The 15,441-nt window shown below is 39.3% G+C and overlaps 4 protein-coding genes across 8 annotated transcripts in view; 3 read left to right on the forward strand and 1 right to left on the reverse strand.

Moving 5' to 3' along the window:
- The first annotated feature begins 3,852 nt into the window (after positions 1-3,852).
- On the forward strand, positions 3,853-5,599 carry LOC111476805 (cytochrome P450 CYP82D47-like). Of its 2 annotated transcripts, XM_023120619.1 has the most exons (3): positions 3,853-4,852; positions 4,933-5,544; positions 5,575-5,599. In XM_023120619.1, the coding sequence occupies exons 1-3, from the start codon at positions 3,893-3,895 to the stop codon at positions 5,593-5,595; spliced, it is 1,593 nt and encodes a 530-aa protein (XP_022976387.1). In that variant the 5' UTR covers positions 3,853-3,892; the 3' UTR covers positions 5,596-5,599. The 2 variants fall into 2 exon arrangements, with proteins under 2 accessions (XP_022976387.1, XP_022976386.1); XM_023120618.1 differs by having other exon boundaries at positions 4,933-5,598.
- Positions 5,600-7,656: 2,057 nt separating this feature from the next.
- On the forward strand, positions 7,657-12,570 carry LOC111473643 (inactive protein kinase SELMODRAFT_444075-like). Of its 4 annotated transcripts, none has more exons than XM_023119113.1 (10): positions 7,657-7,983; positions 8,189-8,230; positions 8,319-8,657; positions 8,761-8,894; positions 9,556-9,650; positions 10,058-11,097; positions 11,219-11,376; positions 11,485-11,561; positions 11,745-12,069; positions 12,151-12,570. In XM_023119113.1, the coding sequence occupies exons 3-10, from the start codon at positions 8,414-8,416 to the stop codon at positions 12,298-12,300; spliced, it is 2,223 nt and encodes a 740-aa protein (XP_022974881.1). In that variant the 5' UTR covers positions 7,657-7,983; positions 8,189-8,230; positions 8,319-8,413; the 3' UTR covers positions 12,301-12,570. The 4 variants fall into 4 exon arrangements, with proteins under 4 accessions (XP_022974881.1, XP_022974898.1, XP_022974873.1 ...); XM_023119130.1 differs by lacking the exon at positions 8,189-8,230 and having other exon boundaries at positions 10,058-10,317; positions 10,432-11,097; XM_023119105.1 differs by lacking the exon at positions 8,189-8,230.
- Positions 12,571-13,129: 559 nt separating this feature from the next.
- On the reverse strand, positions 13,130-14,839 carry LOC111476390 (protein JINGUBANG-like). Its single transcript, XM_023120029.1, has one exon. The coding sequence runs from the start codon at positions 14,513-14,515 to the stop codon at positions 13,130-13,132; it is 1,386 nt and encodes a 461-aa protein (XP_022975797.1). The 5' UTR covers positions 14,516-14,839.
- Positions 14,840-14,998: 159 nt separating this feature from the next.
- The window catches only part of LOC111473667, a 2,047-nt gene continuing 1,604 nt past the window's right edge, over positions 14,999-15,441 (forward strand). The window contains exons 1-2 of the mRNA XM_023119135.1: positions 14,999-15,205; positions 15,297-15,369. Coding sequence (XP_022974903.1) covers positions 15,125-15,205; positions 15,297-15,369 — 154 coding nt within the window. The 5' untranslated portion in view covers positions 14,999-15,124. The remainder of the gene's footprint in view (positions 15,206-15,296; positions 15,370-15,441) is intronic.

The raw sequence follows: 15,441 nt of genomic DNA on the forward strand, positions 1-15,441 counted from the left end.
TAATGTTACGATCTTGATTTTATAGAAATTTGTTGGTTGAGGAGGGTGTCAAATTATTAATTAAACTTAATACTCACCGTTTTGTGTGGATACTGCATTTTTTTAATTTAAGAAAAGATTAATAGTCATTAATTAATACTTTGAAAGATGAAACCTATATTTTTGAAGTATGAGTATTAATAAAGAAGAGTTGAAGTTGATGTTTTTGAAATTTCTAAAATTATGTATACTAATAACAAATAATTTTCATAAAACTAAAATTTTGAAGTTAGAAGATTTTTATTATTCATTTACGACCACTTCAATCCAATAAATCTGTTATAAATCCTTCCCAGACTTGCCTTCCAAACTGCAAAAATCACTCCAACCACAAATGGAACTTACTCACACCTTAGCTACAACCTTCGCCCTTCTCCTTTTTCTCTATGCACTCTTTCGTATTACATCTCAGAGACCCCGCGCCCATCCTACCAACAACACACTTCCACCTGAAGCCGCCCGTGTTTTTGTAGAAGCTAATAATAGAAAAAGTAGTAATTTGAATTTAGTCACTACGTCAGATAGCCCAAAGTCTCGATCGTTAGCTCTCGGTCTTCCAGTTAAAAAACAACGTCGATGAAGACGTGTGGGTGCACTATTACGCGGTGGGGATTGTAACTTTCCATGAATTTCCCATTTCTCACTCAACGATGGAACTTTGCTTATTTCTTTTTTTAAGGATTGACGAATCAAATGATATTTTTGTTCCAATTTTTGCCTCTTCTTCTCCCTCTGAATTAAACTTTTCCTTGCCATAATGATTCCATTCCTAGTAGTATCAATGATACAAGTCAGATCCTAGATGTAGAAATATAAGAAAGAAGATCCCCTAGGAAGTGAAAGCAATTTCATCCACAAGGAAGCAATGAAATCCCCTCCTATAAAATGACCTCCCTTTCCATCATTCAAATTACTCCTCCTCTCAATCTCACTTCAAATTTTTTTGTCACCAACAACTGGTATTAGAGCGATAGAATGGCAACAGAAAAATAAGTTGAGAGCTACGTGAATGGAAAATTTTCTCAGATCAAATGAGTTTTTTGATATGGTGGAGACGGATTATGAAGAGCCAAATGAAGGCGAGGTATTCTCAGCTGGTCAACAGCAACTGTTGGCAGTATCGAAGTTGAAGGACCTGAAGGTCAAGAACTATTTATTTCAGTCCATTGATAGGACTATCTTGAAAACAATGCTTCAAAAGAAGACATCCATGGAAGTTTGGGATTCTATGAGGAGAAAGTATCAAGGCTCAACGAGAGAAAAGCGTGCTCAACTTCAAGCTGTTAGAAGAGACTTTGAAATTCTCCAAATGCAAGAAGCTACTACAAATTTGGGAATTGAAATACCTGATTTTATACAGGTCGAGTGGGCCTTACAGTTTGCTTGCTATCCGGATCAAGGATAATAAATAAAATGGAAACAAGGTTATGAGTCTTGCAAGTAAAATGAGGATGCATGGTGATTCAATCACGGATGTTACGGTTGTAGAAAAGATTTTGCGATCACTAACTCCAAAGTTCGATTACATTGTATGTTCTATCGAAGAAGCAAACAATGTCGAAGAGATGCAAATAGATGAACTCCAAAGCTCCCTGTTAGTACATGAATAGAGACTCAATCATACAAGTGCAATAGAGGAGATGGCAGCCTTAAAGATATTCACACCAGGTGAAACCTCAAGCCCTAGAGGTAGAGGGCAAAGAAGAGGTAGAGGTCGTGGGAGAGGCAGTCGAGAAAGAAGTGAGATGTTGGCAGGTCAGCAGATCTAGTCAGAAACGATTATGACAACAAAGGCAAGAGACACTTTGACAAGTCTAAGGTGGAATGCTACAAATGTGGACCCCTTGGACATTACAAAAATGAATGCTATATCAGGCGCCAAAAGAAGAAAAGAGATCAATCCAATTTTGTGAAGAGGAGAAAAGAAACATTGTTAATGTCATTCCATGCTATGAAGGTTGCAGATCAAGGTGTATGGGTCGTAGACTCTAGATGCAACAACCATATGACAGGTTGTAAGGAATTCTTCTGGATGAAAATTTTCATACTACGGTTTCTCTTGGCAACAATTCAACTATCCAAGTGATGGGGAAATGAACTCTAGATATCACGACTAGAAATGGCTTTGTAGAGTCTATTTCTAATGTATTCTACATTCCTGATCTGAAGATCAACTTACTTAGCATTGGTCCCTTACAAGAAAAGGGGTATGTGATCACATTCCAAAATGTTGAACGTGAGATTTATGACTCCAAAAGAGGATCGATTGCTAAGATGAAGATGACCACCAACCGTCTATATCTGTTGACATTAAATATCGTCGCCAAAAGTTTGATGGTGAAGAAAAAAGATACCACCTAGCTTTGACATTTTAGGTATGGTCATCTACACTTCAAAGGATTAGAGACGTTGTATTCAAAGAAGATGGTAACTGGGTTGCCAGATATTACTCCTCCAACAGAAATTTGAGAGAGTTGTGTAGTAGCAAAACATGAAAGAAATTCTTTTCCATCTAGAAAATCAAGAATAGCTTAAACGATTTTGGAGTTGATTCATTGAGACATATGTGGTCCCATCTCTCCAGCATCAAATCACATGACCCTCATCGATAATTTTAGTCGAAAAACATGGACTTATTTCTTGCACGCCAAATCAGAAGCCTTTGATTGTTTCAAAAATTTTTGTGAAGACGGAAACGGGAAAAAGAGTCAAGGCTTTAAGAACTGACAGAGGTGGAGAGTTATGCTCGAACGGGTTTATTAAATTTTGTGAAGAAAAGGGCATAAGGAGGCAGTTAACAACAACATATACACCACAACAAAATGGTGTGGCCGAAAGGAAAAACAGAATCATTCTCAACATGGTTTGAAGTTTACTAAATAAAGGAGAAGTCCCGAAGGAATTATGGCCAGAAGCTGCCGTGTGGTCCGTTCACATTCTAAACCGGAGCCCTACCTTTTTTTGTTAGAGATATGACTCCACAAGAAGCATAGAGCGGAAGAAAACCTGCAGTAGACCACTTTAGAATCTTTGGGTGCATAGCATATGCACACGTTCATGATGAGAAAAGGAAGAAGCTTGAGGACAAGAGTTTGAAGTGTAGATCTTGAAGAAAAGATCACCGTGAATCAGCAAATTCTTATAGATCTTGAAGAACAAACTGAAGCCCTTATTCAGCCTCACTATGAGCATGGAGAGAGCTCATCACAATCTCAATAAGAAGAACGAGTAGAAGAAGATCATGATCATAATCAAAGAAATTCAAGAACAAGAAAGAGACCAAATTGGATGATTGATTATGAGATGGACTATGAATGATAGTGATTATTTTGCATTCTTTATGGAAAGTGATACAATTGTCTAAGAAGAAGCGACAAAGGAGAAGAAATGGAAGGAAGCTATGAACAGTTAAATTAAATACGTATTTTTAAATATTTCATGTCAATAATGATAAACCGCTCGAGATCAATTTCTTTATTTTATATATTACCAAACGTTTATTTTATGTATTAAATATCATACTAAAAAAACAAAATAGAATGAAAAAGATTACCATCAATAATGATCCATGATGTAAAGTTTTCCAAATAACTCTCATTATTGTAACGACAAAAGAAAAAAAAAAGATTGTCGGGCTATTAAACAACCATAAAAATTTCCCATAAAATAAAATAAAGGTAACAATTTGTGGTTAATATATATAATAATAATTGGTAACATTATTGTTGATGTAACAATGTAATAGGATCAAAATGACCACACTACTATTAATATCCCATGTCCATTGAGGCTGCCCAAATAACAATAGATCTGATATACATCCTCCAAACTAGAATACCCACGCCCACCACAAATGGAAATTACTCACATCTTACCTGCAATCTTCGCCCTTCTCCTCCTTCTCTATGCTCTCTTTCGTATAGCTTCTCCGAGATCCGCCGCTCACCTCACCAACAAGACACTTCCACCTGAAGCCGCCGGTCGTTTGCCACTGATCGGCCACCTCCATAAACTAAGTGCAACAGAGCCAACTCACATAACATTAGCCAAAATGGCCGACGCCTACGGACCTATTTTTACCTTAAGATTGGGCATGAACACAGCCCTTGTCGTGAGCAGTTGGGAAATAGCGCGAGAGTGTTTCACCACAAACGACAGAATTTTCGCTTCCCGCTCAAAAGTTGTTGCCTCAGAGCTGCTCGGCTACAACTACGCAGCCTTGGGAATTAGCCCCTACGGTCCATACTGGCGCAAAGTGCGCAAACTAGCCACGCTTGAACTGTTGACGAACCATCGCCTCGAGCAGCTCCAACACATTAGAATATGTGAGGTTCAAAATTCGATCAAGAAATTGTATGAGTTATGTGCCGACAGCAGAAATAAAGGGTCCGGTGGGAAAGTGAGGGTTGAGATGAGGACGTGGTTTGGGGATGTAAGTTTGAATACAATATTTAGGATGGTGGTCGGAAACCGATTCAGCGCTGTTTTCGAAGGCAGTGGTGCGGAGCAGTACAGAGAGGCGTTGAGGGCTTTTTTTGAACTGTTTGGGGCATTTGTTCCTTCAGATTCGTTTTCGTGCCTAAGTTGGTTGGATTTGGGAGGGCATAAGAAGGCCATGAATAAGACGGCTAAGGTGCTTGATGAGATGCTTAGTAAATGGATCAAAGAGCATCGAGAGAAGAAGAAGAATTGGGGTGAAGGTGGAGTGGAAACAGAGGAGCAAGACTTCATGGATGCCATGCTTTCTGCTGTCGACGACGACGGAGGGTTATGTGGTTTTGATGCTGATACAATCACCAAAGCTACTTGTTTGGTAAGCCTATGTATTCAAAACCCATTCCTTACATGAACCAACTCTTACTAAATAACAAATTAAATTATGATATTGTGTAGTCGATGATGTTGGGTGGATACACTACTATGATTGCTACGACATGGGCTCTTTCCCTACTCCTCAACAATCAAGAAACACTTAAGAAGGCCCAACTTGAATTAGATGAAAAAGTTGGAACATCAAGACAAGTAAAAGAGGCCGACTTAAAAAATCTGATATATTTCCAAGCCATTGTGAAGGAGACATTGCGTTTATATCCTGCCGCGCCGCTTTTAATCCCTCATGAATCTATAGAAGATTGTATGGTTTCAGGCTATCATATTCCTGCAAGGACACGCCTTTTAGTGAATGTTCAAAAACTGCAAAAAGACCCACTTGTTTGGGAGGATCCGTGTGAATTTCGTCCAGAAAGATTCTTAACCAACGACACAAAGTTTGATATGCAAGGACAAAATATGCAACTAATGCCATTTGGAAAGGGTAGGCGGATGTGTCCTGGAATGTCATTTGCCCTTCAACTTGTGCATCTTACTCTTGCAAGTCTACTTCATGAATTTGAAATTGATAGACTATCTGAAGAATTATTGGACATGGAAGAGGGTTTTGGATTTATTATTTTTAGAAAAACTCCGCTTGAAATTGTTTTAAGTCCTGTCTGTCGAATAAAGTTCATGATTAATTTTAAAATTAAGTCGGGAACAATAAATAAAAATATTGTATAGTGTTCGTTATTGGTGTGACAATTATTAATAAATAAAAATATTGTACAATGTTATTGTTATTGGTGTGACAATTATTAACATAAATTTAGTGTTAATCAATAAAATTTACTTTTTTGTAAGAAAATTTTAGTACTGTAATCTCAATTATTGTCAAAGTAGGTGACGAATTCCACTAAAATATAATCCTTTAAATAAATAATTATCTAAGCCTAATAAAGTAGATATCACTGTCCTTTTTAACGTTTCTTTTATGTTACAAGCTTTATAAAAGTAAGGATTATATTATTGGTAAGAGTTTGTACATTTACGAAATCACTCCATAAACTTTAGGAAAAAATATTATAAAATAAATAAAAATGGGTAACTATCAAAGATATTTAGTACTAAATTATAGTTTACCATACATATCATATTTAATATTTTATTATAAGTAAATATCTAGAGGTATTTAGATTAATCAAACCTCTCAAACATTTAAATGAGATAATATTTAGTATTAAATTATAGTTACTGGATTTTTCTCATATCCCACTTTGACCCCGCACCGAGTGATTTGACCCCACAAGGACGACTAACGTGTTTTCGGGTTCAAATTTGATGGCCTTTATTTTAAATTTTTCTCTTCCCACTCCACGTTAGTGTAGAGAAATTCCATATTAATCCAATTTCAAAATATATGAACCCAGCTCACAAAAAGAAGAAAAGGCAACGAGATGCTCTTGGTTAATATTTCACCTTAAAGAAAATAAAATTATTATTATTTTTAAATTTTTAAAATTTTGCAACTAAAGGCGTGATGAAAATTTGCTACAATAAAAAATGTCATCTTTAACTTTTTTTTTTCTTTCTTTTTCCCTTTACATTCAATTCATTTTCCCTCCCTCCCCCTAAATTCATGACATTAATCAGTTTGAGCTATGAGAATACTAACAATGTTGATTTAGAATTTAAACATCGCTCCAACTTTGTCTATGTCCATATCTAATGGAGAGGCCCATTGAATTTGCTGATTACTGCTGGTCACATGATTCTTCTTTTTACTACTAATAACACAGCCAATGATATCTCCCAAATCCCAATTTTTGTGGACAAGACTTGGTGTCCCTTTTTTGTATATAATATTTTGTGGGGTTTGAACTTCCAAGCTATGAACTGAATCTGAATCCTTCGATCGACAGCAACGATGGCATTGAGTTTCGATTCCCGATAAAGTTCAATGGCTGGGGAACTCTTTAATTCATTTGGCAATTATGGCATGAATTGGTTCCCAAAGTCCAAAGCAAAGTGCAGAAAAGAAGAAAAAAAAAAAGAACATTTGGTATGTTTTAATTTTGGATTGAATGAAGAAGCATCGGAGACGGTGAAAAAGAAGGCTGAATTGGGTGGCACCAAAGGCGAAGGCGGTCCCCATGGACCCATTGTGATGGGCTATAGGGCCACCGTCGAAGGCCGACCAGCAGAGCATCTCAGTCTCTCTCGCCTCGCCAGCGGCGCCAGACATGGCCACATCTTTGACGATTTGCCTCACTTTTCACTCCCTCTTCAAGTTTTCAAATTTGTCCAACACTTTTCTTTATCCCTTCAACTCTTTTCATTTCCTTTCCTTTTTCTCTTTTTCTTTCTCCTTTAATTTCAAATTCATTCACTAATTTAATTATTTTCTCATTTTTATTATTTCACGTTAAAAGCAGAGAAAATAATAAAATTGTTAAAATTTCTACTCTAAATTTTCAATTTTATCAAATTAATTCCCACGTTATAATTTTAACCTTCAATAAACATTTGTTCTAAAGATTGCTAGAAATAATTATAAAACAGCATAAATTCGAAAAAAATTCAAAGAAAAAGGACGTTAAAACTAAATTTTGTTTTTTTTTTAATTTATTTATTACTCTTTGCACTTACCCAACTTAATTTTGCTTAAAGGTTGATTTTATTAAAATTGGTGAGTTTGTGGATTTTATTAACAAAAATTAATTAACGTGTTAAAATTTTGGAGTAATAATTGATACGATATATATAATTTAAAATCCCTATTTAAAGAGATTCAATGGCTGCAGAGCCGGATCGCCAAAACGTCCAAAAGCCCGCGAGTCAATTTGCTTACTGTTCTTCGCTAATTGCTACCGCGCACACATCCAAAACTCTTCATCTCTCTCTGTCTCTCTGTCCCTCTTCTTTCTCTTGCAATTAATCAACGGCGGCGATCAATTTTCCGATCAGCAACTCCGTCCTCTGTTTCGCGCTGGCATTTGCAAACAATACGACGCCGTCTCTTCCGTAATTCCCCATCAATGCGTTTCCACTCTTTCACTTGATCGCACTGGTTTTGAAGTTAGCTGCGTGGAGCAACTGCAGCCAATTGTTCCAGCACTTTCTATCACGTAGGTATACACCTTTGTTCCATCTCTCTCGTCATTCTTTTCTCATTCCCGAGATTCATATGTTCAGTACTCCACTACTTGTTTTCTCATTGCGTTGACGGAATCAAATGATCATATAACAAATTAATATAGAAATAGTTGACGGAAGAGTTCATCCAGTGCTTTCGTACATATTTGAGTTTTGAATTGACGACAGAATTGTATTTCAGCACAGATAGAATTTATCAGTATGGAGTTCATCCGTAATTTAGGTACCAAAATGAGAAAATATCACAAGTTTCCATTTGATTGACTAATTTTTGCGTAGCGTTGAATTGCCGAATTTGCCCTTACTTGTAGTCGGTTGAGGATCATCGTCACAACCACCGCATGACGTTGCTGTTTGTCGACATATCTAAACACAAATCCATTTTCATACGCTCGTTCTGCCCCTCATGTTCTCAAAAGCCTTCACGTTTAGTAAGGACATTCGGAACTTGGCGTCTGAAATGTTCCCGGGCCAAGTCGAAGCCGCTTTGAAGGAGGCTCCCGGTGCCAAAACCGCGCCGGATAAGGTTATCGTCGCCATCAAGGCTGAGAGAGTGATTTCCAAAACTGCACTGGCTTGGGCTCTTACCCATGTGGTCCGTCCCGGTGACTGTATAACCCTGCTCGCTGTCTTCTCCGTCGAGAAAACTGGTAATTCTGTAATTCCTTGCAATTAGTTTTTATCTGGGTTGATTACAAAATTGCCGTGTTGGATTGAATTTAACTTGATTAAGGCGTGTGATTGTATGTTCAGGCAGAAGGTTCTGGAATTTTCACAGATGGAGTGGGGATTGTGCGAATGCTGTTCAGGAGAATCTGCCGGATCGGGTACATGAGATCTCCGAGTCATGTTCACAGATGGTGCTTCATTTCCACAATCAAGTTGAGGTGTTCTGTCTTTTCTTAAAAAACTTTTTTACTGTCATTGACTCTTTGCGCCCTTTAAACGTCGTCGTTTTAAGTGCATTTTTCACGCTGTCACTTCTTAGCTAGTTGTCATTGTCTGGGTAGCGAACAAAAAAGAAGAAACTTTTCTGATTTACCTTGTGGCTTGATGATTGTGCCATTGAATTTAGAAGATTCCAGGAGGTGGAAGCGAGTCTGCATTTGTTTTAAGGGAAACACTAATTAGGTTCATGATTGAAGGGCCAGGTTGGAAGACATGTGTTTTTGGGACCATTGGACCTCTTGAAGAAGACAGTGGGAGAAAGGTTTCTTTTACCTTTTCCCATTTCTTTGCAGCTTCTTCAATGGGGTTAAATTTTTGCTACTTGTTTTAGTAACGTGGACCAAAGCTTAAAATAAGCCAGTATGTTCCCTTGCTGTCTTACAGAGTTTGGTAATATCACTGAGCTTCGGATCTGTGTAATTGAGCGTCCCTTGATGACTACATTGTATAGGGTAGGATGATGATTATGATGAATTATGATGAATGCCAGTAGGAAGACCAATCATCCATCAGTGTTTTATACCAAGCACGCCCGTGTAATAATTGTCCACTAAAACAAGTGATCGTGGTACTTACTATGTGTCCCCCATTGGTTTTCAGGTTAAAGTGAGAGTTAAGGTGGTCACAGGAACACAGGAAGGAGCTGTCGCTGCTGAAGCAAAGTTAAAAGGAGTTAACTGGGTCGTACTAGACAGGTAATTTACCATCAGAATGTACGATGTTCTTATGTTTCTTACTGATTCTATGATTAATAATCTTTTCACTTGAGCGGACCACTTGCTTGTGCTTTGAACATAATTATTTAGAACTTCAGGTAAATCACAAGTTGTCTATGAAAGTTTGTTCTGCAGCTCTTATAACAGAATTTTTAAACTAATTCTATATTTTTATGCAAGATTTGCATTCGTGCTCAGTGATCTATTACTTATGGACCTTATCCATATATTTTGGATTGAAACTTCCCATAATATTTATTTATCGCCAGTTATATTCCTAAATGATGTCACGTCTTTGATTTTTATTTGCTCTACTTTTTGTACCGTGAAATGATGATTGTACTAAACAAGTTTCAAATCTAATGCCTGAGTTAATTGTTGACCAGGAAATTGAAGAATGAGGTAAAAAGTTGCCTAGAAGAACTGAGCTGCAATATTGTTACAATGAAAGGGTCTCAACCGAAAGTTCTCAGGCTTAATTTGGAGTGTTGGAGTGAACCTCAAACTCCTTTCTTTTCGGCTAATTCGTCTCCTGTTCGAAAAGGTCAACAAAATAGAATGAAGCAGACAACTTCACTAGCAAGCAGACCAGAAGAAGAACCTGGTGCCTCATTCAGAAAATCCTCAAAAGAAGGGTCAAAATTGGGTACTGATGCAGTGTCTTCTATTTTCCTTGTGTATGAGCAAAACCCTCTATATGAAGGGAACTTAAAAGGCAATCACTTGCCGATTAATGAGACTAACGATTTAAGCATTTCAGTATCATCATCCAACTCAGTGGAAGAAAAAGTTCTGTCTCTACCGCCAACATCTGTGGCTTCAAATCAAAAATGTGTTTATTGGATTTCTCAGAACCATAACCTTTCTGAGGGAAAAACTCTATCCAAGTCCAAAAGAAGATTCCTTAAATTTGCTTCAACTCCCAAGGTGCCATTCAGTAATCCTACAAGTCTTGAGAAGAGTGCGACTTTTGAAGATATGAGGCTCAACCAGTCTGAGAGAAAGGATTACATTGTGGACTCAAATATCAGGGATGCTGTCTCTTTGGGTAGAGCATCCTCTGCACCCCCTCCTCTGTGCTCATTATGTCAACACAAAGCGCCGGCTTTTGGAAAACCCCCCAGACAGTTCACTCTCAAAGAGCTTGAGGAAGCTACTGACAGATTTTCGGATTTGAACTTCTTGGCAGAAGGCGGTTTTGGAATTGTTCATAGAGGAATCTTGAGAGATGGACAAGTTGTAGCTGTGAAGCAGTTGAAATGTGGAGGCTTACAAGCAGATGCTGATTTTTGTCGAGAAGTTCGGGTGTTGAGCTGTGCACAACACAGAAATGTAGTGTTGCTGATTGGGTTCTGTATTGAGGACACCATGAGGTTATTGGTTTATGAGTACATATGCAATGGTTCATTGGATTTCCATTTACATGGTATACTTCTGGGTTGTTTCATGTGCATAATTTTCACTAGTTTATCATGAATACAGGCTATTTGCTATTTCTAATTTATAAGGTTTCAATCATGGAATTTCTAAGTTTCAGTCACTGACAGGGAGTAGAAGCCAGTTAGATTGGCATTCAAGGCAAAAGATAGCAATAGGAGCAGCACGGGGTTTACGTTATCTTCACGAAGATTGCAGAGTTGGGTGTATAGTGCATAGAGATATGCGACCTCACAATATCCTCCTAACTCATGATTTTGAACCCATGGTACCTTCATTTTTTATATCGATTTTATTAAGTCTTGAAGCATTTATTTTCTTTTCCAGAACATCCTATCATCCATTCTGAGATGATCTCACTTTATGATCCCATCAGGTTGCTGATTTCGGGCTGGCAAGGTGGCATTCTAAATGGTCTACCAGTGTTGAGGAGCAAGTCATTGGAACTTCAGGGTATTAGTGCCACATCCTGTTTATATGCAAAGTTATAACTTTTAAGCCTGTTCACTAAACAACACAAGAGTTTGGAAACAAAAAGAAGCCAGGAACAATATAATTATCAAGCACACGCTTAAGAATTTTTTTTTTTTTTTTTTTTTTTAATCATTTGATTCATCTAGTTACTTCTGGAACCAGGTATCTAGCACCAGAGTACATCAATGGCGGTATGGTATCACAAAAAGTGGATGTATATGCATTTGGCATGGTTTTATTAGAGTTGATTAGTGGTAAAAGAAGCTGTGAGCTGCACCGTCTAGAGGGAAAACAATTTATATCAGAATGGTTCCACCCCATCTCTGCGTTGCAAATTCAACATTTACTAGCTAGTAGTAACCATTTGGTAGATCCATGCTTAGCATCCGAGCAATCCCCCGACTTCTGTTATCAACTGCATTCTATGGTCCGTGCGGCTTCCTTGTGTCTATGTCCAGATCCTGAATCAAGACCCTCAATGTCAAAGGTTTGTTTTCAATTTTTTCAATTTTTGTGGCACGTTTGTTATGGTGGTTGTTTGATGCATCCAAGTCGATTTCGTTTTCAGATTCTTCGAGTGCTAGAAGGAGGAGATCCAGTTGTTCCTCTTGGTTTAGACTTCGATCCAGTCGGCTGCAGAAGTGCACACTTGGATGGTTTGACGTCTCACAAACCAATCGAAGCAAGAAGAAGCCATACTCGTACACTCTCACAATGAAACAACAGTTGAGTCTTGAATAGGAAAGGTCTGGACAAACCCCTTTCACATTTGCTGTCCATTTTTTTCTCCAAATGATCATGATCATAGTCATCACCTAAATTAGGTGTGTTACTTGTAAAATATGGAAAATATTTAATCTCTCCTTGGTGTTAGTGTATTTCATGCGTGTAGGCTTAGATCAGCCAAGGGATTGGATCTCAAGATCCTAACTGTATGGATTTGAGTTGTGAGTTGTGATTATACATAAGCCTCTAGTTTAGATTTGAACTTTGGAACTTGTGAGATCCCATGGTTGGGAACGAACGGATTTTATGAGTGTGGAAACCTCTTTTATGAGAGTGTGGAAACCTCTTTTATGAGAGTGTGGAAACCTCTTTTATGAGAGTGTGGAAACCTCTTTTATGAGAGTGTGGAAACCTCTTTTATGAGAGTGTGGAAACCTCTTCCTAGTAGTTTAAAACTGTAGAGAAACCTCTTCCTAGTAGTTTAAAACTGTAGACTCGATTTGGAAAAAGGAACGAATAGTAGTGGGTTTGGACTGTTATACAACCCAGAAAAGAAAACGAATAGTAGTGGGTTTGGACTGTTATACAACCCAGAAAAGAAAGTGGTGGAGTGGATTTAATGGAACATGTGCTTTTATGATCAGATGCAATGATACGAAGCGGAGGGTTAGATCCTTTATAAATGTTCCACAATATACAACAGAAGGGGAGAAAGGTGAGCTTGGTGGTACAGAAAACACATGGGGTCAAGCCAAACACACACTTAAAAGAATCACAAAATGTTGAAAGATTTCACTCAGGCTCTCATTCCACATTCAAATTCATGACCGTTTGCTTATGCTGGGTTCTCTGGAAGAGGTGAAGCTTCTATCCGATGGCACCGAGTCCGCGTCATTCCCAAACTGCTGCTGCATCATCGCCACCGCATTCCTATCCATCGTCATCTCAGGCACACGCCACACTTTAATGGACTTATCGAGGCTTCCACTGTACGCTATCCACTGCTTCTCCCCAGTCTTCGAGGACTCACTGTCCTCCTCCACTGCCAAGCATTTCACCGGCCCAGTGTGCCCCGTCAGCACCGTCAGACATGTGTGGGTTGCCCCTTCTCTTCTCCACACGCATATGGTCTTATCGGCGGAGCCACTGAACACCATGCTCTCAACCGCTACCAGGCACAGCACAGTCAGCTTGTGCCCTTTCATAACACCACCGTGTGTCAACTTCTCTTTCCTCTCCCAGAAATTCACCATCCCATCAGATGACCCACAGTACACGACGGATCCGTCCGCCGTCACTGCCAGCGCCGTCACTGCACAATCTTGCTTCAGCAACGACTCCACCAGAGTGTGCTTTGTGGCCTTCCCTTTGGCCTCCCTTTTCCACACCTTCACCGTCCCGTCCGCCGAGCCTGTGAACACCAGCCCCTCCACGCTCGCCACCACCGAATTCACCGCATCGTCGTGCACATTCAGTGATTCCAAGCACTTGGAATCTGCAATTCTCCACACCTTCAGCGTTCTGTCCCACGAAGCAGAGTATAAGAGGAGCTTGTCCTCAGTGAGGCTCAAACAAGACACTGCATCAGAGTGCTTGATCCACAGAGCCCTTCTACGCCCTCGTCCTTCCACGTAATTGCTGGGGTTAATGGAGCTTTTGAAAATGTCTTTGAGTGTTGGCAATGTACCAGCTCGTTTGTGGTCACTTGAGTTCTTCTGGGACACCTTCCAAACGCGGATTTTGCCGTCTTGGTGTCCCGTGAAAATCCTCTCACCCGAGATGATAATGGCTTTCACCAACCCACTGCTGGATTTAAATGCAGCGTATTCCTTCAAATTCTTCCAAACTCGGATGTTCTTGCTGTCAGAGCCAGTGTAGAGAAGCTCCCCTGAAGCGGCCAAGGAATAGATGTGGCCCTCCTCACGGGTCAGCGAGCCAATTAAGGCATTTTGTGGGTCGTTGTTTTCCTCCACTTGGGACCATGAAGATTTACCGAACGTGGAGGTCTGGTTCCAGGGCGACATTGTCATTGGAGATCCTTCACCACTCAAACGACCCTGGTCGTAAAAGGCTTGGCCGCCCACAGAAGCACTGCTGTTTCTCATGGCGAAATCGTCTTCGATTACGGTGGTCGAAATGTTGGGGTCGGAATGTGCCATGTTGCCGCCGAATTTGGATCGTGGAATGCTGTTGTCTTCTCCAAACATCTTGTTTCCCTGACTCTGCTCCGACCTTCTCTCGTTTGTGTGGATTTTATTATGCGGATTCCGACATGAGAAGTGAAAATGCGATGTAGAAATAAGTTTTAACCCCAGAAGCCTGATAGCCCAAAAGACCCACACTTAAAATGGGTCTTTCGGGGATCAAATAATGCGTTGATGATCCAGAGTAAACCCAGGAGAGGATGCTAAAAATGTACAACAAGGCATGGACAGTACTGAGTTTCTCCATTTTTAGCAAATTCAAAATCTGTTAATTTCGTTGATTTGGTCAAGCGAGAACACGTGGCTCAATACCCTGGAGATACCCTACCTACACGCCACCTGGAAACATATTTTATTAATAAATAATTAAAAAAAACTTATAATCCAAATTTCTGTACAATCGCGGGCCTAAGCTGGATCCGAATATGCTTCAGCTGGGCCTTAGGAGGCCCATAACGAGAGCGATTTCTGAAACGTTAATCCCAATGGTTTCGGCTAAGACCGTGGCATCCTCATCGTTTTCGAACCTCCTCGCGAAGACGCCTATGCCCGAAGCATTTTCGCGGGCTTAGGGTTTAAGGACCGCTAACTCTGCTCTAAAACCCTAAGAATATGCAGTCGCAATCCTTCTCTCGTGGCCTTCCCCCGGCTCTGGTCGGATTACAGGATGGCCGTTCTCGCTTTCGCCAAATGGTGAGTACTTGCTACCAATGTTTGATTTGATTAATGATTTTTCTGTCATTCGAAAGTAACATTGTAGTTTCGCTCTTCATTTCTTCTCAAGCAATTGGGAAACCGGTGGAAACAAGGAGAACAGCTTGAATTTTCATCCAAACAGCTTCAATTTGCATCCAAGTGTATGTTTTCAATTATTCTTGCGTCTGTGTGTGAATTTGTTTTTTTTTTTTTTTTTTTTTTTTTTTTTTTTT

Source organism: Cucurbita maxima, unplaced genomic scaffold (assembly GCF_002738345.1).
Source record: "Cucurbita maxima cultivar Rimu unplaced genomic scaffold, Cmax_1.0 Cma_Scf00003, whole genome shotgun sequence".
Taxonomy (NCBI): Eukaryota; Viridiplantae; Streptophyta; class Magnoliopsida; order Cucurbitales; family Cucurbitaceae; genus Cucurbita; species Cucurbita maxima.